General features: G+C 42.1%; 1 protein-coding gene across 6 annotated transcripts in view; it reads right to left on the bottom strand.

Moving 5' to 3' along the window:
- LOC149813817 (uncharacterized) overlaps positions 1–23,489 on the bottom strand; it is a 161,370-nt gene that overhangs the window by 60,922 nt on the left and 76,959 nt on the right. For 4 of the 6 annotated variants that reach the window (XM_089990768.1, XM_089990770.1, XM_089990772.1 and 1 more), the window contains 2 exons: positions 14,498–14,623; positions 14,265–14,335 (listed from right to left, as the gene is read on the bottom strand). In XM_089990768.1, coding sequence (XP_089846894.1) covers positions 14,265–14,335; positions 14,498–14,623 — 197 coding nt within the window. Of the gene's footprint in view, positions 1–1,312; positions 2,999–14,253; positions 14,336–14,495; positions 14,624–15,951; positions 16,070–23,489 lie in introns of those variants that run through there. The other 2 variants (XM_089990771.1, XM_089990773.1) reach the window with 2 other exon arrangements.

A 23,489-nucleotide genomic window follows, 5' to 3' on the forward strand; every position in this document is an offset into this window, starting at 1 on the left:
AGACGGGGGAAGTCCCGACAGCTCTTTAGGGAAAACGTCGGGGTAATCGCGAACAACATCCAGCTCACCGATGGGAATAGGCATTGGATCTGACTGGATAACACCAACCAGAAAGGCAGTGCATCCCTTCCGCAAGAAGTTCTGTGCCTTAAGTACCGAGATCATCCGGCTTGCTCGAACAGGTCTGGGGATTCTGAATTCTACTCTCGAAGAGCCTGGAGGTGATAAAACGATCTTGCCATCACGGCAAAAGATCTTGGCATGATACTTGTGCAACCAATCCATGCCTAGGATGACGTCAAATTCAGTCATCTCCAGCAAGATAGCACAAGCAGGCAAGTGTCGCTCTGCCACCACTACATCCAATTCAGGTATGTAAGTGGTGCAAACCGTGTTCTTCCCAACGGGGTTATACACGTCTAATGCATTATTAAGCGTTTTTACCGTTATATGCAATTGTTTTACGAATTTTTCTGACACAAACGAGTGTGTAGCACCACAATCAAAGAGTGCAAAAGCTGCTTGATCGGCAACAAGAATGGTACCTTGAACGAGATCCTCTTTGGTCAATTGATCGACCGTGGCTGCATAAACTCGACCCGGCTCTCTGCCACTGCTTGGTTGTGCTCGTTGTTGCTGTTGATGAGGTGGTCGAGGAGGCTGAGATACGTTGCCGGTTCGCTTGAGGTCATCTGCTGCTTTCTTCCGGCAGTCGCGTATGAAATGGCCCATCTTGCCACAGTACAGGCATCCGCCGGTGTCCCGCGGACAAGATTGTCCCACATGAGGCCTCTTGCACCTGGGGCAGTTATCACTCGACGGTTGCCTGGGCGGTGGAGGGCCTTGTTTTCGTTGGCGTTTTGCTGGAGGAAACTGTTTCTTCCCTGCTTCAGTCTTTACTGGAAAAGGTGGTCGTTTCCTTGGGCCGCCGGAAAATGTCTTCTTCTGCTCACCACCTGACGCGGTTGACTTCTTGGCTTGCACACTTTTTGAACGCTCCCAATCCTCGTTCAGTAGGGTGGCTGCTGCTACTGCCGCAGAAAAAGTCGCGGGCATGCTGGTGAGAACCCTATGCCTGAGTCCTTCCTTCAGTCCGCAAATAAACTTCCCGGCCCGCTCATGATCATCCTCGAATAGGTGAGGACAATAGCGCTCCAACCGTTGAAATTTGGCGATATATTCGTTCAAACTTAAGCTTCCTTGGCACAGCTCCAGAAATTTCACTTTCTTCTTTTCCCTCGCATGAGGAGGGAAATAGTTTCCGAGAAAAACCCTTCGGAAGGCCTCCCACGGAATCACCTCAGCACCCGGAAACTGCACCTCCCGCGTAGTGTCCCACCATTCGCGAGCGTCGTCCTTCAAACGAAAGGACCCGAACATCGTCTTCTTATCCTCAGGAACGGACAACACTTGGAACACCCGTTCCACCTCTTTAACCCAACTCTCCGCCAAGTCAGGATCAACCTTGCCAGAGAAAGTAGGAGGGTCCAGCTTTAGAAATTTTTCATATGTGGCGGTTGGGGCATTCCCAACAAGGGAACCTGGATCCTGATGGGGGCGACCCTGGTTACGAATCGCCTTAGCTAAGGAGTTGAGGGTATTCATCATAAATCCCCTCTGTTCACGCAACTCATCGGCCATGCTGTGGCTTGAGTTTCCCACCATCCTTAAAAAGCAACCAAGATTAAAGTCAAAAACACTGAAGACGTACAAGTAGGCATAAGTATAGAAACAAAGGCAAGAATATAAATCTTTATTCCGAGAGTCAAATATTTAGAATCCAGCTGTGCTGGTACATAAGCAAAAGTTATATTCCGCAATTATAAATGAGTTCACAGACTCCAACAAAACTGGGCGCGTGCTACCTCCCCTTAGGGACGACTAGAATACTTCCTAAGATATTCCCTTCTATTGCCTGTGCGCCTGAATCTGCGCTTAGGGGTGAAGGGAAGTGGCTCATCGTAGGAGGGCTCCTGCCCGTAAAGGGGCGTCGCCGGAGTATATTCCGGTGAGCCAAGACTATAATCTGAAGAATCCGTCGCAGGTGTATATGTGGGTGATACACCGCCCACTGGGTCTGCCGGAGGTGGTGGTTGCTTGCCTGCAGTCGAAAATGTGATCTTGTCGTCATGCTCGGCCTTGTGGAGGCAAGCATCCACGGTGTGCCCAGTTTCTCCGCAAAAACCGCACTCCTCTGCTAACTCAAGGGGAACAAAATCTCCCGATGACTCCTGTGGTGTCTGATGGTGCACCCGAATGTGTGAAGGCGCAAAACCACCTTCTCGAGCATGCACTTCAGCCCACGCTGTTGCCAAGGTTATCTGGTAGGCAACCGGTAATGAGAAGCCTTGCTCATCCGTAAAAATGGGTAGAGGAGGGCGGTTAGCCCAGTAAACAGCCCCGAACATTTCACGTCCGCCCCTCTCCCTTACGGAACGGCCACGTACACTACGTGTGCTCCTACCGCGACTACCACTAGCACCAGTAAACGGGTCCATATATCCAACGGTACTACGAATAAAACAAGAATATAATTTAGTCTAAACATGCTATGAAATATTAAAGACTTACTTACAGCGCGATGGGATGCTCAATAGTCAAGATTCACTTCTTTCTAACCTGGCTCTGATACCAAGTTGTAACGCCCCAAAATTTCGACTTGTGATTTCGAAAACCTTATCGAAAAGCCTTTCAAAGATTTAAAGTTTAATATTTAAAAACAACAGTGGAAGACATTTAGAAAGGAACACAAGTCAACAATCCTGGGTACGTTAGTTGAAAAACCATCATTCACATGTACAACATCTTAAAGGAATTTAAGAAATAAGACAATCGATTAAAATCTGCAGTTTATTACAAAATGAGCATTTTATTCCAAAGTTCAATAAATCTAAGAAAAACTAAAAAAGTCCCAGAGCTAAGCCGTCAGCAGAAAGAAGATGAATCTTGATCCATGTTGCACCACGCCATCGGCCGCCAATGAAGTCCTACTCCTCACCTGCCCATGAAATGGGTCAGTTTCATAACAAACCAGTAGGTGCACGAACAGATAAGTATAATGAAAATAAAACAGGACATTCATGAGATAAGCAGTTATGATATTTAAGCAATTAAAGCAGTTGTAGTCTATTCTAACAAATGTAATAAGTGCAAAGAGTGGTTAGTTGAAGCAGTGTAAGTCTCAGTCATCTACATTTATTCATAAAATTATTATTTAAGTTCTGATATTAACTGGCCTGTGGGTACGCACAGACGCGAAACGTAGAAACAGCCCAGACCGATCCGGGAGTTTATTATGTCAGGTGTTTTCATTAACCCGGATGGCTGACTGAGTCCGCTCCTAAGGGGACGGTCAGTGACCAAGAGAGTAAATCCCCAAAGGCATTCGTGGCCCATGGATGCATCCAACTTCTGCAGAAGTGCCTGGGAGTTACCACCTAGGATAATTTATGGTAATCCAAATTCCCCTAACTCCGATGACTGGGGAAAACCGAGTATTTTGCTCGTGGGGTGGTTGTTAACAACCTGTCCATCGGAGTCTTTATACCATCCATCCTCTCCCTTGATGAACCGTGAAGATCGGATGGGTACGATGGGGGTTTCTTAACCGCCGCCCCATCCTACATGCTCTGGTCTATTAGACCCACTCGAGCATCTTGCCTGTGAAGGCGAATGGTCACCTTTTTATGTGATCTCAGCCTTTTGCTAATTGCTCTAATCGAGGTTGCCACAACCTCATCATCCCACCATCGTAACCCACATGGGACGTACTTGTCCAAAAGTACGATCGTACCTTCCCAGAGTTACAACTACGATGAGAGGGCAGCATAATGGTTTATGATTCTTTTGGTTCATACGTAACATGAATTGCTCTCTAAGCAGAGGGGCCTGGGGAGGCCGGTATCATCTCATGGATATCAATAAGGAATTTCTTAATCACTTTGAGGTACTGAATGACCTCCCGTACTATTGTATCATACTTTTCTTCAGGTCTAATTACCAAAGTAAATTTGTGGGTTTTCGATAGATAGCCTATCACGAGGTTTTATAAATGTCTGTATTATGCTTGGCATGCTCGAATACTAAGAATCAAGAAGTCACCTCCAAGATTCATCAGGCAATAATCAATAAGGCATTTATAGTAACTTATAACAGTGAGTCAGGCGAACATACAGGAATACGGTCTTTCTAGCAATGAGTCTACTCGTAAAGCTTCAACAATAAGTATGAAATTTCAAAAGAATACAGATGCAGAAACACAACACAGGCAATCACCAGTTAGGAAATTCTACGATTGAGAATGCATGCGAAATAAACTATTCTATCACAAAATCCTTATAATTTTATTTCATTCTTACAAACCCATCGTGCGACTTTCCCCTACCTCGGGATGTCGTGCAGCTGCGTGCGTCTACGCGTGTAGATGATACGAGGCTCGGGCCGCGGAGCCAGAGCGGGGGGTCCGATGTGAGGTCTGCAACAGTGCTACTCTAATTATTATGCGGAGAAGTAGAAAAACAAGCCTGCCTATAGGAGAAAAAGAGAGGCAGCAGGGGTGTGCCCCTGCTGGCCGAAAACCGAAAAACGACAAGGGGCGGGCCCTTGCCTGCAGACAGCAACGGGGCGACAGGGGATGAGCCCCTGTCGAAAACTACTGAGGCGGCAGGGGGTCAGCCCCTGCCAACGCAAAGAAGCGGCAGGGGCTGAGCCCCTGCCGGCAAAATAAATGTGGCAGGGGCTGAGCCCCTGCCAGAAACAATCAAGTGGCAGGGACTGAGCCCCTGCCAGCAACAGCCGAGTGGCAGGGGCTGAGCCCCTGCCTGCGAAAATGAAAGTGGCAGGGGCTGAGCCCCTGCTAGAACCGATTAGGTGGCAGGGGCTGGGCCCTTGCCTGCGAAAATGAAGGTGGCAGGGGCTGAGCCCCTGCCAAAAACGTCAAGTGGCAGGGGCTGAGCCCCTGCCGGAAACATCGAATCGGCAGGGGCTGAGCCCCTGCCGACAGACACGAGACGGCAGGGGTTGAGCCCCTGCCGATGGCGGTGAGGTGGCAGGGCCTCGGCCCCTGCCCGGAAGAGTCGACGAATGGCAGGGGCCCAGCCCCTGCCAGACCGAGTCAACGAATGGCAGGGGCTGGGCCCCTGCCAGACCGAGTCATGGCGACTCCCAAAACGATGACGGCAACAGGTGCCGCAGGGGTGACTGGACCCCTGCTGGCCCTTCGACAGCCCCGGTAGAAAAGGGAAAAAAGAAAAAATGGCGACAGGGCCCGAGGGCTCCCTGTCGACCCTCCGAAAGGTAGAGGGGACGCGGGAGGGCGCGGCAGGGGCCGTGCGCCGCCTGTCGGCCTCCCGGCGAGGAGACAGAGGGGGGGGGGGGGGGGGGGGGGGGAAAGAGAGAAGAGGGAGGAGAAGAGAACGGCGTACCTGGAATTGGTGGCCGGCGTCGGCGGCGCGTGCAGCAGGGAGGAGACCAGCGCGGAGGGGGGAGCGGGGGCTGCGAGAGGGAGGTGTGACTCCCCACGCCCTCCAACCTCCCTCAAAAAGGCGCAGGGGCAATCGAACGGGGAAACCCGTGGTGGGTTTCCCAAACTTGCCCGCACACGAAGGGGAAAGAAAGGGGGGGGGGGGGGGTTGCGGCGCCCGAATGCTCGGGTTTTTCTTTTGAAAACCCTAAAATAAAAAGGGGGCCCGGGTCCAAACAGATTTTTTTTTTTTTTAAATGGGGTTTTACAAGTCCCCTATTTATAACCCACATAAGGAGGCCTTGGAGGGGCTCCAATGTAGTCGTTGGATCTCCAACGTCTATATTGGGCCCCCCAAGGATGGTACAAAGTACAAAAATAAAAAAAATGAAAAAATAAGAAAAAGAAAATAAAAATATACAAACATATTTCTATTGAAATATGTGTAAAATGAGAAATGACTGAATTACCCTTTATCGGGTATTACAAAAAAGGTAAATGATATATATCTATGTATATATACATAGAGATACGTATACATATATGTATGATATATATGTATATGTATCTCTATATCTATATATATAGATATATATACAATAAGGGTACATTTTAACACAAATCACATAGGCCAGAAGTTTAATTGCACCTTCGTTGATGGTGTGATTTATACTGCAAGGACATGGTCATGTAATATATTTCCTAAAGAAAACCATAGATCCGGGATAAGTGATGTACCAGCAAGGGACTTAATTTTTTTGTGCACTCTAAGATTCTTGTTGAAAATTGAAATGTATTAGAGTTCAAACCCAAAAAGATTTAACTTCCTCTGTGAGACATTGTTAAAAAAGTTGGCAGGAAACCTGTTGAAATGTATTAGAGTTCAAAACCCAAAATAATTTCAACTTTCTCCACCAGACATTTTTTTTAATTTTTGGCAGGAACTTTTAGTCCTGAATCCATGATTAAGCTCTGGGAGTCAAGAATGTTTAACATTCTCAAATTTTGTTAGAACAATGCTTAGTTGTCAAAAGCAGTGCCGCCTAGGTGCCCACTACCTCTTAGGCTTATGGGTCTAGGCAATAAGGTCATGTTTTCCAGCCTAGGCCTCGCCTAGGCAGCACCTAGGCTGTCCCGCCTAGACGGCGCCTAGGCTGTTCCTGCCAAAACAGTGGAGACATGACTGTCATTATCTTTTTGTTTTTTTTTTTCTCTTTCTTTTTTTCTTTTTCTTCTTCTTCTTCCTGCCCCAAACCCTTTCTTTTTTCTTTTCCCCTTTTTTTCTTGTTCTTTCTTTCTTATTTCTTCTTCTTTCCTTTTTCCTCTATACTTTTTTTTAACTTCTCCTTTTCTTCTTCCTCCTTTTGCCCCTCCACCTTCTTTTTTTCCTCCTTTTCCTCTTCTTCTTCTTTTTCTTTGTCTTTTTCTTCATTTTTCCCCTTTCTCTTTTCCTTTTTTTCTCTTTTGAAATTTTTTTTCTTTCTTTTCTTCTTTTTCTTTTTCTTCCTTTTTTCCCTTTTGTTTTATTTTTGTTCTTTACATGTATGCCTATGTTTTTCACACACACACATCTATATATATGATTATGTAGATACATTATACAATATAGATATGCTTTATGTTCAATGCTATGCAATTTTACGAATTTTACGATATTCTACACTGAATTACACATGTATGATTAATTCATAATTACAATCATATCTTTGTTACTAAAATTAATTATTTATTGTCATGTTTATGCTTTTCTTGATATTTTGTTTTCTTCGTCCCGCCTAGGCCCTGACTATTCCTTTCTGAGGTCGTCCGCCTAGGCACCAACTAGCGCTTTTGACAACTAAGGAACAATGTGCATGGTGTCTTTCAATGCTTGCAGTTCAAAAACCAGTATTAGCATCCAACAACGGTCCAATACTTATGATTGTGCAGTGTGTATATATATATATATATATACATATATATATAATTTCCTTTTTATTCCAAAATACCCGATAGGGGTATTTTGGTCTTTTCACATGTAATATAAGTTGTTTTCTAAAACAACTTATTTTAGGTTTTATTTTATTTTTTATTTTTACTTTATTTATTTTTCTTTTTTGGGGAACCCTTGGGGACCCCACATATGTAGTCGTTGGGGCTCCCCAACGACTACATTCTGGGAGCCCCAAGGTCTCCCTCTCTCTCATTCTTTGTGTATATAAAGGGGGTGTTCCCCCTCTCATTTGTATGTTGTTCTCTCCCTCTCTCTCAATAATATTTTCTCGCTTTTGCCTTTTGGCATTTCCCCTTTATGGGTTTATGTGTTTGCACTTAAAGTGCTTGTGTATTCTTCTTGGTTCTTGTCCATTGTTGGACCTACAAGTGTTCTTCACTTGTTATTTGTATCTTCGCTTATTTCATTACACATATTGCATCATTATATCGGTAGCATGTATCCCACACTTTGTGAGAATGCCTCTGGAATATGATTCTCGGCACAAACAACAAAACAAGAAGAAAGAAGATGGAAGAGAAAGTTAGGAATCCCAAAAGAGGTGTCACCCTAGGTGAGTGGCGTGTTTCTCTATTTATATGACTTATGTTAAAAGTACATAATGGGTATATGGATCTGGATCTAAACTGACTCAATCCATTAGTGTAAATATTCTAACATGCCCCCTCAAACTGAACATGGTGGAGAACCATGGACAGTTCTGATTTTAAATCCCATTACCAATTTGTTGGAAGAGCCTTAGTGAATAAATCCGCCACTTGATCTTTGCCATGAATGAACATGAGACAAATTTCCTTCAATCTGACTTTCTCTCTAACAAAATGATGATCAATTTCCACATTCTTCATTTTGCCATGTTGAACGGGATTGGTGGAGATAGAAACCGCTTTTCGATTGTCACAATAGACGAGGGAGCTGAAAACGGCCTGGTGTAAGTCATATAAAATGTGCATAATCCAAGTGATTTCAGCGATCACGGCCGCCATAGCTCGATATTCTGCCTCAGTGCTAGATTGTGTAATCGTTTTTTGTTTTCTTCTTGCCCAAGAAACAAGGTAGGAGCCTAAATAAACCCCATAACCTGTAACAGATCTTCTTGTAGTTGGATCATGGGTCCAATCAGCATCTGAATATGCAATCACCTTGATTGAATGGTGGATAGGCGTATGAGGTGATTTCATATAGACTAGCCCATTAGAAATAGTACCTTTAATGTACCTGAGGATACGCTTAAGTACTTCCATGTGCTTTGTTTGAGGCCTATGCATGAACTGAGAAACCTGATTCACTGCAAAAATTAGATCAGGCCTAATGAAAGTGAGATATTAAAGAGATCCAATTGTACTTCTGTATTTGCTGGAGTCTTCCAAGTAGGTATCATTAGTTGAATATGCAGTTAAAAGTGTATGAGCAGCCATTGGAGTGTCTCTAGGTTTGCATTGCAGCATACCATTTCGATGCAAAATATCTCTGGCATATTTTTGCTGGGAAAGAATGAGTCAATCTGACTGCTGGTCCACTTGCACGCCAAGGAAAAACTGAAGAGGTCCCAAATCTTTCATGTGAAAAGCTTTGTGCAACAATGACTTTATCTCATCAATCTTTACAGGATTATTTCCTGTAATGATAATGTCATCAACATAAACAAGGATGAATGTCATATTTGAATGTACCTTTTTCATGAATAAATAATAGTCGCAGTAACTCCTTTCAAAACCTAGAGTTTTTACTACTAAATTGAAGGTCTCAAACCATGCCCGAGAAGCTTGATTGAGATCGTAGATAGCACCAAGGCCTTTGGATCTCCTTCCAAGTAACCAAGAAGATGCTCCATGTACACTTTCTTATATAAGTTCCCATGTAGGAAAGCATTTTTAACATCTAACTGAAAAAGGTGTCACCCATGTAACACTACCAAAGATAGGACAATGCGAATAGTCTCCATCCAAACCACAGGACTAAATGTCTCATCAAAATCTAAGACATGCTCTTGTGTGTACCCCTTGGACACAAGTCTAGCCTTAAAACGCTCGATGATGCCATCTGATTTGCGCTTTATTTTAAACACCCACCGGCACCCAACAATGTTTTTATCAGGTGGTTTGGGAACCACTTCCCATGTGTAGCATTCATAAAGTGTTGTAATCTCATCATTCATAGCCTCTGTCTAGAGAGAATCAAGACTAGCCTCAGCAAAAGACTTGGGCTCTGAAATATGTTCAAGAGTTGCAGCATACGTGAAGAAATCAATGGAGAAGGATTCATAGCTCACCCATCTAGATGGTGGATTCTTGATCCGAGTGCTAATACGAGAAACTAAGGCTACAATCACATGATCAGAGGTAGTCTCCATTGGTGGTTTTTCTGGCTGGTCCAAAACAGGAGAAACTGTGACACCTTGAGCATGTGTTGGAATGGTAGTGCTAGGTGCATTTGTTGGTGCCCATTTGCAGTAGACTTGGTCAAAGTGAGGAAAACCGGATACCTGTGAATCATGAAGAACTGGGGTAGCAACCGGGCCAAGCGAGGAAGAGACATCAGGATTATCATTTGCTGCACTCTTAACAACAAGTGAGGAAGGCCAATAAGAATGCAGAAAATTAGCAATGGAGGATTTATGTTGGCGGCCATAGGCATTCTCATAAAAAATAACATGTCGTGAGATGATAACTTTATTGGTTGCATGGTCGAAACAATGATATCCCAAGAATTCATCATCATACCCAATAAACTAACACACAGTGGCCCTAGGAGACAGCTTATCCCTCAAGGTTTTATCTACATGAACAAAACACTGGCATCCACAGGCTTTTAAAAGGGAGTAATCCGGGTGCACACCATAAAGGAGAGAATAAGTTGATTCTCCACTAAGATTAGACAAGGGCATTTTGTTTATTAGGTAAACAGTTGTGTGAAAAGCTTCAATCCATAGACCCTCTTTTAATTTTGCGTCATACATCAGCGTCAAGGTTGTTTCGACCACATGTCGATGCTTACGTTCAGCGACCCCATTTTGTTGAGAGGTCCAAGGGCAACTCAACTCACGTTGAATGCCATTATCATGGAGGAAACATGTGAATTCATTCGACATGTATTCACCACCACTATCACTTCGCAGGGCAAGAATTTTTCTTGAAAATTGGGTTTCCAGATACAACTTGAATTGATGAAAAATAGGGAAAACTTGATCTTTTGATTTTATAAAGAATATCCAAGTGAAACGACTATAATCATTAACAAAGATCAAATAATACTTAAACTTTGATAAAGACACTATAGAAGAAGGACCCCACACATCGGACTGAATAAGCTCAAAAGGAAAAGAAACCCTTTTATTTGATCTAGAGAAAGAGAGTTCATGACTCCTACAAACTTCACAACTGACACAAGAAGAAGAAGAAGAGACATCTTGATCTTTAACATCAATAAGACCTTTATTACATAAATGATTAAGAAAACCGAAATTGCAATGTCCTAATCTACGATGCCATATACTAGCATCCTGGGCAGCGACAATGAACTTCGATGACGAAAATAACGTATGAGTGACCGAAGAAGAGCTAGAGTGTCTGATTTGTGTGAATGCCCTTCACAAAAACAGAAGACGGAGAAAAGGTGACGGGAATTAGAATCTTGACATAACTGAGAAACAAAAATTAAAGTTTTTTGAAGATTAGGAACAAGAAAAACATTTGATAAAGAAAGTGGACCTCTACTGGTAGGAATATTGGTAGTGCCTACACGAGCTATGTGGTGATGTTTTCTATCACCAGTGATTACACGCTCATTTTTGTAATAAGGTTCAGAGTTAGCGAGTTTACCTGGGTCTCCTGTAACATGATTGGCTGCTCCGAAGTCTAAGAACCAGCCCTGATGATGTCCTGATGGAGGTGGCATGCTTGAGTGGGCAGACCAAGGATTCCCTGTGGGATTGGGTGGCTGCCGAATATTCATCTGACAAAAACCAGGACTGAGAGTATCCATATTAGAAGCAGCCGAAGGTGTTGTGGGAGGACTCTGAAGAAAGTAAGCTAGAACACGAGGTGGTTGGCCACCTATAGGCATGCTAGTTGTAGCGAGAGCACGAAAAAGAGGAGGTATAGGGACAGTGGGTGGTTTGAAAGAAAGAACATATCGCCAGTAGCAATTAGAAGTTGTGTGTCCTTTCTTATCACACATCTGACAGACAAGATTCGTATTGCCTTGAGATGTGGGCAAGATACCAGCACCTCGACCACCAATACTACCAAAATTTTGGCCTCGCCCCTTGCCTCTTCCTCTAGGCATAGAGGGGTCAGAACATCCTTGGGCAGCAACTAAGACATCATGAGTTTTATTCTTTTGAGACCGAGTGGACAGACCAAATATTGCCTCATCCTCTAACAACATGGTACGCAGACATTCAAAAGGTGGACGAGGTGTTGTGCCTGTATACACGGTAATAAACATGTTGAACTCTGCCCCTAATCCGCGAATGGTCTTTGTGCATATGTCCTCATCTGATAAAGGTGAACCAATGGTTGCCAGTTGATCCACAATAACCTTGACTTTTGAGAGATAATCGGCTACCGAAGAATCACCTCTCTTGAGATCTGCAAATTCAGCCTTCAGTTGATAGACCTTCGGGGTGGAGATTTCCTCATACCAGTGATGCAGAACATCCCATACTTCCATTGCAGGAATACCAGATGGAATATGGAGCAGAACTTCACGCGAGAGAATGGCCAGGATAAGTGCAACTGTGGTCTGATCATCCTTCTGCCAAGCAAAAAAATCAGGATTGCGGATCTGAAATTTCACAACTTCTTCAAGTTGTCCTGTTGAGAGCTTGTGTGGGAAACATATTCTGAATGGACAGGGATCGATCTGTCAAGGTGTCCCATTAAATCATAATTGCACAAGAAATGAATAATTTGCTTTTTCCAGGTAATGAAGTTGGTGGAGTCGAGTTTTTCAGTGACAAGATAACTGAGAAAAGAAGCATTTAGCCCAGCCACTTGCAATAGTCAAGAGAGAATAAAGAAAAGATGAATAGCAAGAAAAACATGAGACTGAAAAATAAAGATGGGAGACAGAAAAGAAAAGGATATATATATATATATATATATATATATATATATATATATATATATATATATATATATATATATATATATATATATATATATTAAAGTGAGCAGAAGAAGGATGATTAATAAAAAAGGAAACAGATTTTGATGCAGAAGAATAAAATAATAATATCGCCGATTTTTTTTTTGGAAATCGGCACAGGAGACGCGACCCTTTTTTTGTTAGGGTGCGATCAGCAAGAAAAGTGTCCCCCTTCTTTTTTGAACTTAAGGTGACGTATTTTCCTTTTTTTTGTTTTGGGAAGAAAAATTATTCAGATGGGAAATCGATCTTATCTAGTATGAAGAATAGGGAAATCGATCAGATCTATACAGATCTGATGCGATGCGAAAAAGATTTGAGAAAGAGCAAAGAAGATTTGGAAGAAATAAACATATCGATTTTTTTATATATGGGAAGAAAAGAAAATAGATCAGATTTTTTTTTATCAGATCTAGAAAGAGAAGCCGACGAAGATGAACAGATCTGATTTGTGAATCAAATCTGATTAGAAAAGAGAAGAGAAAAGACGTAGATCTGATTTTTTTTATCAGATCTAGGGAGAGAAAGTCGACGAAGAAGAACAGATCAGATTAGAAAAGAGGAGAAGAGAGAAGAGGAGATGTGCAGTCACGTTTTTAATGACTTACCTTGTTATTGGCTCTGATACCATGTGAGAACGCCTCTGAAATACGATTCTCTGCACAAACAACAAAACAAGAAAGAAGATGGAAGAGAAAGTGAGGAATCCCAAAAGAGGCGTCACCCTAGGTGGGTAGCGTGTTTCTCTATTTATATGACTATTATGTTAAAGGTACATAATGGGTATATGGATCTTGATCTAAACTGACCCGATAAATTAGTGTACATATTCTAACACACTTTAGTTCTTTATGCACAAACTTCCACTAATACTAAGCTGGATTTGATGGTATTCTAACCATATGTACACATTTTGTCAATAATTAGGATACTATCTTAATTCAAATACACCCTGCAACTACTTATCTTTGATGACACTTTAAGTTGAAAATGAATAATCTCAAGAAATAGAACTTGTTCTACGAGCTAGCTAATTTAAATTCAATGCTGCTGCAACCATTAGGCCTTTCCAGTACTGTTCTGGTTGATAAACTCGACGTAGAATCTCAATCATCTACCCTTGTCGAAGAGAGAGACCAAAGAGACATTCAGGAAGTCTGCATTTTTATCTGTGCATCCATTCTTTACCTCATTACCTCACAAAATTCTCTTCCATCCCTACACTGACACTTCTTTCATTTCAAGTACCACGGGTAGTGGTTTGCTCATGTAAAATGCCATATAAGGGTGCATCTGCAAGTAAAGGATCCCAGACCACTTCTTCTTTCTGCTTGCCTATGAACATGTATTTCATTTTGGTGTTTCCATAGACCATATTGTCTATAAGACTGTAAACATAATAGATCCATAACAAGTGGAAAAACAAAGTTTCCATAACCAATTTCATTGTCCTTAGCAGCAAATAAAGACAGATCATAAAGGCTTCCATTCTGCAAAATTTCAGTATCTTTAAAGACCTTGGTGAAATATGAAGTTCAACAACTTGATTCAGACATTTAAAAAAGTCAACTAATCATTTAAGACATGGTGTTTACTGCCACCAATAACAAGGAAACATTGAAAGACTTCAAGCCAAGCACATACGTACTTGTAACATACCCATTAATATGTAGGAGCAATTTCGCAGTTGTCCGGTGGATATGCTCTATAAGATCAGGAACAGCATCCACCTAGATAAATACCAAGAGGTGTTATTATATAAACTGCACATAAGATTACAAGAATGTGCGTGAGTGTGTGTGTGTGTGTAGAAATTATAGTCCTCAAAAAGATCTTTGCAATACAAGCAAAACAAGATGGTATTTTCAGCAATAACTTTTGAAGAAACTAACCACATTGATGTAAAAGTCATCAACCAAGGCTGTATTGTTCTCCAGAAGCATTGACTGCAGATGCATTTTTGACCTATGCAATATTTGAGCAATGTGTGATATTGATTCCACCCCGTTACATCTTTCCTAAAAAGGTGAAAAATCATATGTCAAAGCAACCTTGAGCTGAAGTATCAAAAACATGATTGTAGTCCATGAAATGAAGATTACTTGGATAGAAATAGAGATTTGAATTGTATCATAGCTAAGACAATTAGATATAAAGATGCTGCAGTTGATAGCAATCAACACTAAGAATAAAAGATCTGGTCATGTTTGGCAGTTTAAAGTGTTAAAAGATCTGGTCATGTTTGGCAGTTTAAAGTGTTAAAAGATCTGGTCATGTTACTGTGGTGGCCTACAGAAAGGAAGATGTCATGTACTCCCCAAAATCTCCCAAAATTCTCAAGATTCCAACTTTCAAAGTTACCAAAATTCATAAATGACCAATGTTCTCAAATTCCAATATATATAGAATTATAAAAGATAAAGGATTCTTAGTGTCTCTCTTCACCTTCTTACCCTCCATTTTGACCAGGAACATTCAAGTTCAGATTCATTCATGACAAGGTGCACCCACTCAAGACCAAGAGATGAGAAAAGACTGGATAAGTGTCTGCACCACCTTATCTGGCTCTTATGCAGATTAAGCATTCAGACCAGTAGAAAACAAAATGCCCATTTCAAACCCAAATCTCAATCTGCAGGCAGCTAGATTATGACGAGATTACAAAATCAAATTTCCTAAAAGAATTTAAATAGTCAATAATACTAAACATCATCTATGATAGTACATTGATGTATGTAGAGCTGGTAAACGAGCCGAACGAACTGAGCAGAGGGTGGTTGTTTCTTGTGTAGAGCTGAGTCGAGCTTGAACTCATCAAAAGCCCAACCTAAACGAGTCGAGCACGAGATAGATCATTCATAAAAACATATAGTTTTTTAGAGTTGAAAATAATAGGATTGGACTCTAAACCAATTAAGTGAAGCTCAAACTGGCTCATTTACAAAGTAAATAATTGTTTCAAACTTGCAAGCAATAGGATTTGAACTCTAAACTTGTTTCTTGCAAGCCAAACACTTCAACCATCTTCACTCTGATATAAAATCTATGTAAAACATATTTATTACTAACTAGCCTATACAAGCCAAGCCGAACAAAGCCGAACACTGGTTGTTCATGCTTAAGCTTGCCGAGCCTATTTCACAAATTTGAACGAGTTTTTATGAGCCAAATATGAGACGAGCCATGAGCAGCTCATCTTGTTTCCCAGCCCTAGATGGATGTGAAAGTCCAGCTACTCTGAATGAATTCAGATAATTGACTCAATGACACATTCAGATATGTTCCTTTCAAACATATTCAGTCTAATCTGATTGGCAAACAAATATAAATCCAAATCAGAACCCACTTCAGTGCTAGATAAGATGGTTTGTTTCCAAGTCCAGCCAGGAAATGCAGCAACCAAGAGTCCATAAGCTGGTCAGACCATCTGAACCAGATCCAGAGTAGATGGCTTGGAGAATTTCCTTCAAGATGAACAGAAATTGCATAAATCAGAGATTATGTTACTGCTAACATATAGTAAAATATTTAGCAAAGCAAAAGCTAGAACACCAAAGAAGGTTATGGAATCTAGAACTTGAAAATATCTGCAGTAATTAATTGGGGAAATTGTTTGTTAAGATTGTGTACCGAATATATATGTATTTATACGTATATATAGATATATATGTATTTAAATGTATGTAAACCGAAATACCCATCAGGGGTATTTCGGTCATTTCATATTGTAATAGTGGTCAGCCCATTAGGGGCTGACTTTATCCTTTTTATTCTTTTTTATTTTTTGTATTTTATTTTGAGTCTTGGAATTAGAAGATGATGGGACAGCTCCAACTAGCTGTTGGAGTTGTCCCCAGCCCAACAGCTAGTTGGGCTGCCCACTCCTCCTCTCTTGTTATAAATAGGGGTTCTCCCCTTCTATCTTCTCATGCTTTCTCAAGTACCATTTTGTAATACAAAAGCATTTATTTTTACTTTCTTAGCCCTTGTGTGGGTGATGTGCATTGATCCATAAGTGGTTCTTTGTGGGTTGGTTGTGTTCTTGTAAGCCCATAAGAGGCTCTCATTTGCTTTTATGCTTATTTCATTGCATGGTATAATAGCCTTGGTGCTCTTGGGTTGTGATTCATTCGAAAAGGCCAAGAGGAGGATCATGAGATTGGTGGAGCATCGGTTCGTGGGGTCGTTACATTAGAAAGCACACCATCAAAGTTCTCTTCAACAAAATTCTTGCTACCTTCTCTTTTCTTCTCTTCTCTCTCTATCTATCTATCTCTCGTTATTGTAAAAATGAAAGATGAAAAAGAAGTGGTCGTCTCCATACTTGTGAGACTAAATGATACTAACTATGTGATATGGGCATCCATAGTAAAGCATAAAATATGAGAAAAGGGTCTATGGGGTTTGGTTGATGGCACCGAAAAAGAGCCTAAACTTATACTTACCAAGATGGAAAATAGAAAGGAAGTGGCTCTTCAAGGAGAAGAGATGTCTAATGTCATTGTCGAATATGAAAAAAAATGAAAAAAATGTCATTCCAAGATAATTGGATGGCTTATCAATAGTTTTGACATCAAAAAATGCTCTAGCTTAGCAAAATTTGATTTTGCTATTGCATGAAACTATCTTAAAGATATGTATAGTCTCAAGGATATAGCTCACATATACAATGTGCAAAATAAGGTGCAAACTATGACCCAAGGAGAGATGAGCATTAGGAAATATTATAATGCCCTAGCTCTTCTTTGGGATGAATTAGCTCTTCTAGAGCTAAAGCGGCATTGCCCCCAAGATATAGAACTTCGTGAAAAACAAATTAGAACAGAGCATTTCTACCAATTTATTAATGGTCTTAAACGCAAATTTGAAGAGACCAAATCGGGCCTTCTTTATAGAGGAGGTGTACCTACCATGGCAACGCCCCAAAATTTCAAACTTGCGAACCTTTCAGAAAACAGGCAAGAGACTAAAAGAAAATCTCTTTCCTTTCAGAGTTTTTTATGTAATCAGTGGAAGATAAATCTTTTGTTGAATTTAGAAAGGCAAGCTGACAACTTTGGGCACGTTAGCTAAAAGAACCAAAAAGTACAAAATTCGGATATCCAAGGAAAATCCGTGACAAAACCCAAAAAACGTCCAGGACGCGAACTAAGAGCAAGAAAAGAGAATCTTGGAGCCATCTTGCAATCGCGCCATCACCCGTGGTGTACCTAATCATCGCTTGTACCCATAGAATGGGTTAGTTTCGCGAAAAACTAGTAGGTGCACAAGAGAAACTACAGGAAACTGAATTAAGTACATTTAATTCAGCATGCTAAGCAGTTTAAAGCAAATAAACAGTTAAACAGGTAAGCCGTTTCAAACAAGTACGCAGTTCAAAACAGGTAAGCAGTTCAAAGCAAGTAAGCAGTGCAACTGTCAAACGCAACATAATGATTCATTTGATCGTAAGTTGTGAGCTACCACGCAACAAACAAGTCTCATGACTCATCAACCAGTGTGAACAGACTATGTTTCGATAATTCCTAGCCTGCAGGTACGCGCAGACAAATCGTAGAAACCACTGAGACTAGGATGCCTTTATAACACTTGCAATGAGCGAAAACCTGACCATCATCTGCAATGGCAAGGCAGTAACGAAACATTTGCAAAAGCAAGAGCCTGGGCGCAAAGCGCGACGGCAAGGGAAAGACATGACAGAAAGTAAAGGACAAGAATCGCAAAACCGCGTCCATGAGTTAAATGCGTACTCGTATAAATATATATATTCGTATATATTTATTTAATTGTCCTTTTTAGTTAATTGAACTCAATTCAATTGTCCAAGTCCTCTGTGCAATCTTCCCCTACCTTGGAGAGTTGTAAGCTTGTTGGCGCTTGCAGGTGTAAACGATTGATGACTCGGGTCGCGGAGCGTGAGCGGGCTCCGTCGTACGAGCCGCAAAAGCGACAATCTTAGCAAGCTAACACCAAAAATAGAAGGTCAGGGGCATTGTTGTTGTCCTGACGTGAAGGAAGCAGGGGCAGTGTGCCCCTGTGAACCTGCTTAACGCGAAAGGCGAGCCCCTACTGACCTGCTGTCAGCAACCTACGAGGAGGCAGGGGGTTGCACCCCTGTCTGACAAAGTAGAAGAGAGGCAGGGGCAAAACCCATGCCTGTTAACAACGAAGGGGAGGCAGGGGTATTCGCCCCTGCCTGTCGAGCATGCAAGGAGGCAAGGACTTGTCCCATGCCTGGCGATTATCTGAACAAGAAGGGGGTGAAGCCCCTGCCTAATGCGGGGGGAAAGGAAGGGGGCTCTGCCCCTACCAGCCGAAAAGCAAAGAGACATGGGCTAGGCCCCTGCCCGTTAGCCACAAAGGGGGGAGGCAAGGGGCTTCGCCCCTGCCTGCCGAAATTAGCAGAGGCAGAGGCGACGCCCCTACCTACTAGAAGGATAAGGCACACAGAGGAGGCTTGGCCGCTCCCCTGCCAAACTAAGGGTGCAGTGAGGGGCCGCCCCTCCCCTGCAAAACGAGTGCACAGGGAGGGGCTTGGCCCGATCCCTGCCAAAGAGTACGCAAGGAAGGGGCTCAGCCCCTCCCTTGCATACAGGGGGTACAGGGAGGGGGCTCCGCCCCTTCCCTTTTGCTGGAAGGTGCAGGGAAGGTCGCAGTCCCTCCCCTGAACAACGAGGGTGCAGGGAGGGACTCGACCCCTCCCCTGCTGGAAAAAGGGGAGCAGGGAGGGGAATGACCCCCTCCCCTGCCGTAACAGGGAGCAGGGAGGGGCTCGACCCCCTCCCCTGTCGTAATAGAGAGTAAGGAGGGGCTCGGAACCCTCCCCTGCCGTAACCGTGAGCAGAGAGGGGCTCGACCCCCTCCCCTGCCGTAAAAGAGAGCAGGGAGGGGCTCGGCCCCCCCTCCACTGCCGTAACAAGGAGCAGGGAGGGGCTCGACCCCTCCCCTGCTGTTCGAGGTACCGATGAACAGGGAGGAGGCTCGACCCTCCCTGTGAAAAATGGAAGCAAAGGCAAGGGGCGAAGCCCCCCTGCCTGTCAAAGGAGTAGCAGAGCGAGAGAGAGGTAGGGTAAGGCACGGCAGGGGCCACTGGCCTCCTGCCAGCCTTTCGGTGAACGCAGAGAAAGAGGGAGAGAGAGAGAGAGACGGAGGAAGAAGGAGAAGAGAGGGTGGCGCGTACCTAGAGGTCGCCGGAGAGGAGCTTGCAGGAGAGGGTCGTCGGTGGCGGTTACTCGGCAGACGCGAGGAGAGTGGGAGAGGCGGTCGGGGGAGAGAGAGAGAGAGACGAGAGAGGAAAAGGGGGGGATGGGGTGTTAGATTTCATAAAACCCAAAGTTTCATCATGCATGAAGAGTGAAGAGCAGAGAAAGAGAGAAGGTGCTGCAGAGAAAACCTAATTCCCAATACAGAAATCGGCTATTGAACCTCTCATTATATGCTATTAGTGATACAGAAGATTTTAGGGTACTAAAATACCCTTTTATAATGCAAAACAATTACATAGGAGCCATTAATGAGATAATATAACATGTGATTACGTATTCGGGTCTGGACCCTGACCTGAGACCCGAATACAAATCTTTTCACCCTCCCTCAAGTTGTGCATGGTTTTGAACCATGAACAACTTGCCTTTTAACATCCAAAACCTGTCTTTAGTCAATCCTTTTGTGAATATATCAGCCACTTGATCAGTAATCCATACAAATTCAGGCTCAATCTCCTTCTCTTCTACCTTTTGTCTCACAAACTGTTTATCTATTTCGATATGTTTGGCCCGACTTTGATAAATGGGATTGAAGGACATATTGATGGCACTTTGATTATCACTTAAAAAGAGGGATCGAGAGATCGATTCTCAAACTTCTGTCAGCAAGTGTCTAATCCAAGTAGCTTCAGCAGTAGCAGCTGTCGTTGACCTATACTCGGCTTCTGTACTTGATCTAGCAACAGCTTTTTGTTTTTTTACTACTCTAGGATACCAAATTCATCCCAACAAACACACAATAGCCAAATACAGATTTGCGTTCATCTGGATCCCCGGCCCAGTCTGCATCAGTATAGACAATAATTTCATGTTCATTTTGCTCATTTGTCCTTTTTCTGTACAAAAGGCCATCCCAATCGTTCCCTTCAAGTACCGAAGTATCCGTTTAACTCCTTCCATATGTCTACGCGCCTCATGCATGAACTGAGAGACCTGATTTACTGAGTAAACAATATCAGGTCTAGTGAAAGTAAGATATTGCAACATGCCTATGATGCTACGATATTTTGTAGGATTCTCATATAGATCTCCATCTTGAGAACTAAGTTTCTGGTGAAGGATGTTGGGAGTTTCCAAGGGTTTGCAGTCTTTCATACCTGCCTTATTAAGCACATCAATAGTGTACTTATATTGGGTGAGAGTCATTCCTTCAGAGGTACTGTCAACTTCAACTCCAAGGAAGTATCGCAGTTTCCCAAGATCCTTCATTTTGAATCTCTGATTCAAGAGATGTTTGACCTTCTCAATATGAACTTTGGAATTACCTGTGATGATAATATCATCCACATATATTAACAGCAGAGTAACCACATCTTGGTTCTTGAATATAAACAAAGAATGGTCAAGGAGAGAGCGCCTAAAATCATATTTTTGAATTTCAAGAGAGAAACTATCAAACCAGGAACGGGATGCCTGCTTCAATCCGTATATCGCTCTTTTTAATTTGCATACGTATTTGGTAGGATTTCCTTCTGCATAGCCAGTGGGTTGTTCCATGTATACTTCCTCCTTCAAGTTTTCATAGAGAAAAGCATTTTTGACATCAAGTTGACTAATTGTCCACTAATGTTCAACAGCTAAAGATAGTATGATTCTGATTGTCCTCATTTTCACAACTGGACTAAAAGTCTCATCATAATCTTGTCCTTGCTCTTGTGTAAATCCTTTTGCCACAAGTCTCGCCTTGTACGGTTCTATAGTCCCATCCGGTTTGTATTTTATTTTGTACACCCATTTCGACCCAACTACATTTATGTCAGGTGGTCTGGGAACAACATCTCAGGTACCACATTCATGTAGAGCCTCCATTTCTTCATTCATTGCTTCAATCCATCTTTTAGAATTTGCTGCTTGAGAAAATTTTGTGGGTTCATCTTCCTTGCTCAAGACAGTTAGAAAAAGTTGAAAGTCCAGTGAAAAGTTTTCATAACTGACCCATCTTTCTATCGGATGATGAGAGCGGGTGGGTCTACTAGTGGATATAGAAGGTGTATCCATTTCCTCATTTAAGATAGGAGGTGCATCCCCTTCGCGTCGGGTATAAACAAGACCTTTATACCTTTCTGGACCCAAGGATGGCTTTGTACTCTCCTGTGCAATCAATCTATCAGCAAATATAGCTTCTTTATCCTTTTGATCACAATTTGAAGAACAGATATCACTAGTACCAGAGAAAAGCCCAGAATTCAACCAAGGATGATAGACCTCAACTTTGGAATTTGATTCAGAAGGAGTAATGCGTCGATGATCAAAATTCAATTCATCAAAGATAGCATTTCTTGATATTTTGATGCGCTTGCTCATGGGATCATAGCACCTGTATCCTTTATAGTCATTTGCATATCCCACAAACTTGCACTTAATGGTCATGTCCTGAAACTTATGTCTCATTGAAGTGTCAATATAAGCATAACATACACAACCAAATGCGCATAAATCATGATAATTGGGTTGAACTTCAAATAAGAAAAAATAAGGAGATTTGTTCTCCAAAATAGTCATGCGTAATCAATTTATCACATGAACTACTGAATGAAAGGCTTATGTCCATAAAGTAATCGAAAGATTACTATCATGTATCATACTCTTTGCACTCTCAACAATATGGCGATGCTTCCTTTCAGCAATCTCATTCTGCTGAGGTGTATGAGGGCAAGACACCCTTCGCTTTATTTCATTACTTTAAAGAAAATTAGTAAAATCACTTTAAGATAATTCACCTCTTCCATCACATTGGAAACAAAGAATGTTTTCAGAAAATTGATTCTTGACAAAGGTGCGAAAATTTTGAAACAATTTGAAGGTCTCAGACTTGTGTTTCATAAAGAAAATCCAAGTATAACGAGAATAATTGTCAACAAATATAAGATAATATCTAGTTCCAGAAAAAGAAGCAACTAGGGCAGGCCCCCAAACATCAGAACAGATAATCTCAAAAGGTCTTGAAGCTCCTTTATTGATAGAATGAAAAGGTAAAACATGACTCTTACATAAGTGACAACTAGAACATTTGTTGCCATTGACATTTATTCCTAAACTAGACTTGGGGATGAGGTTATTTAAAACAAGCTTCTCAATGAAATTGCTACTGCAATGACCTAAACAACCATGCCAAAGATTTGGCTTATTGGATTCAGAGACACTAAAAACACATGTAGGAACCACTGAGGACGACGATGAGGAGCGCTTCAAGTTTGGGTCAACATAGCAGACACGAGAGGAAGGATCCTCTTTAAAAACATACATATTGCCTTGTCGTTTTCCTTTAGCGAATGTCTCCCTCGTGCAGAGATCCTTGACAAGAACAGAAGAGGGAGTAAATTCAACTAAAGCATTCGTATCATCAACAAGCTTGGAAACAGAAACAATATTTTTCTTGATGTTGGGAGCATAAAGAACCTTTGAAAGACTGAGAGAGGACTTTGTCATGAGTATAACAGAATTTCCAATATGAGAGATAGAATGGTGAGATCCATCCCCAGTGACTATACTATTTCTACCAATGTAAGGAACAAGGTTTAGGAGCTTACCTGCATCGCCAGTAACATGAGTTACTGCCCCAGAGTCCACATACCAAGTACCTTCCTCATTCTGTTTCAGGTTTAATCCTGCTAGGGCA

The sequence above is a fragment of the Nuphar pumila genome, chromosome 16 (assembly GCF_984573655.1).
Source record: "Nuphar pumila chromosome 16, dmNupPumi1.hap1.1, whole genome shotgun sequence".
Classification (NCBI taxonomy): Eukaryota; Viridiplantae; Streptophyta; class Magnoliopsida; order Nymphaeales; family Nymphaeaceae; genus Nuphar; species Nuphar pumila.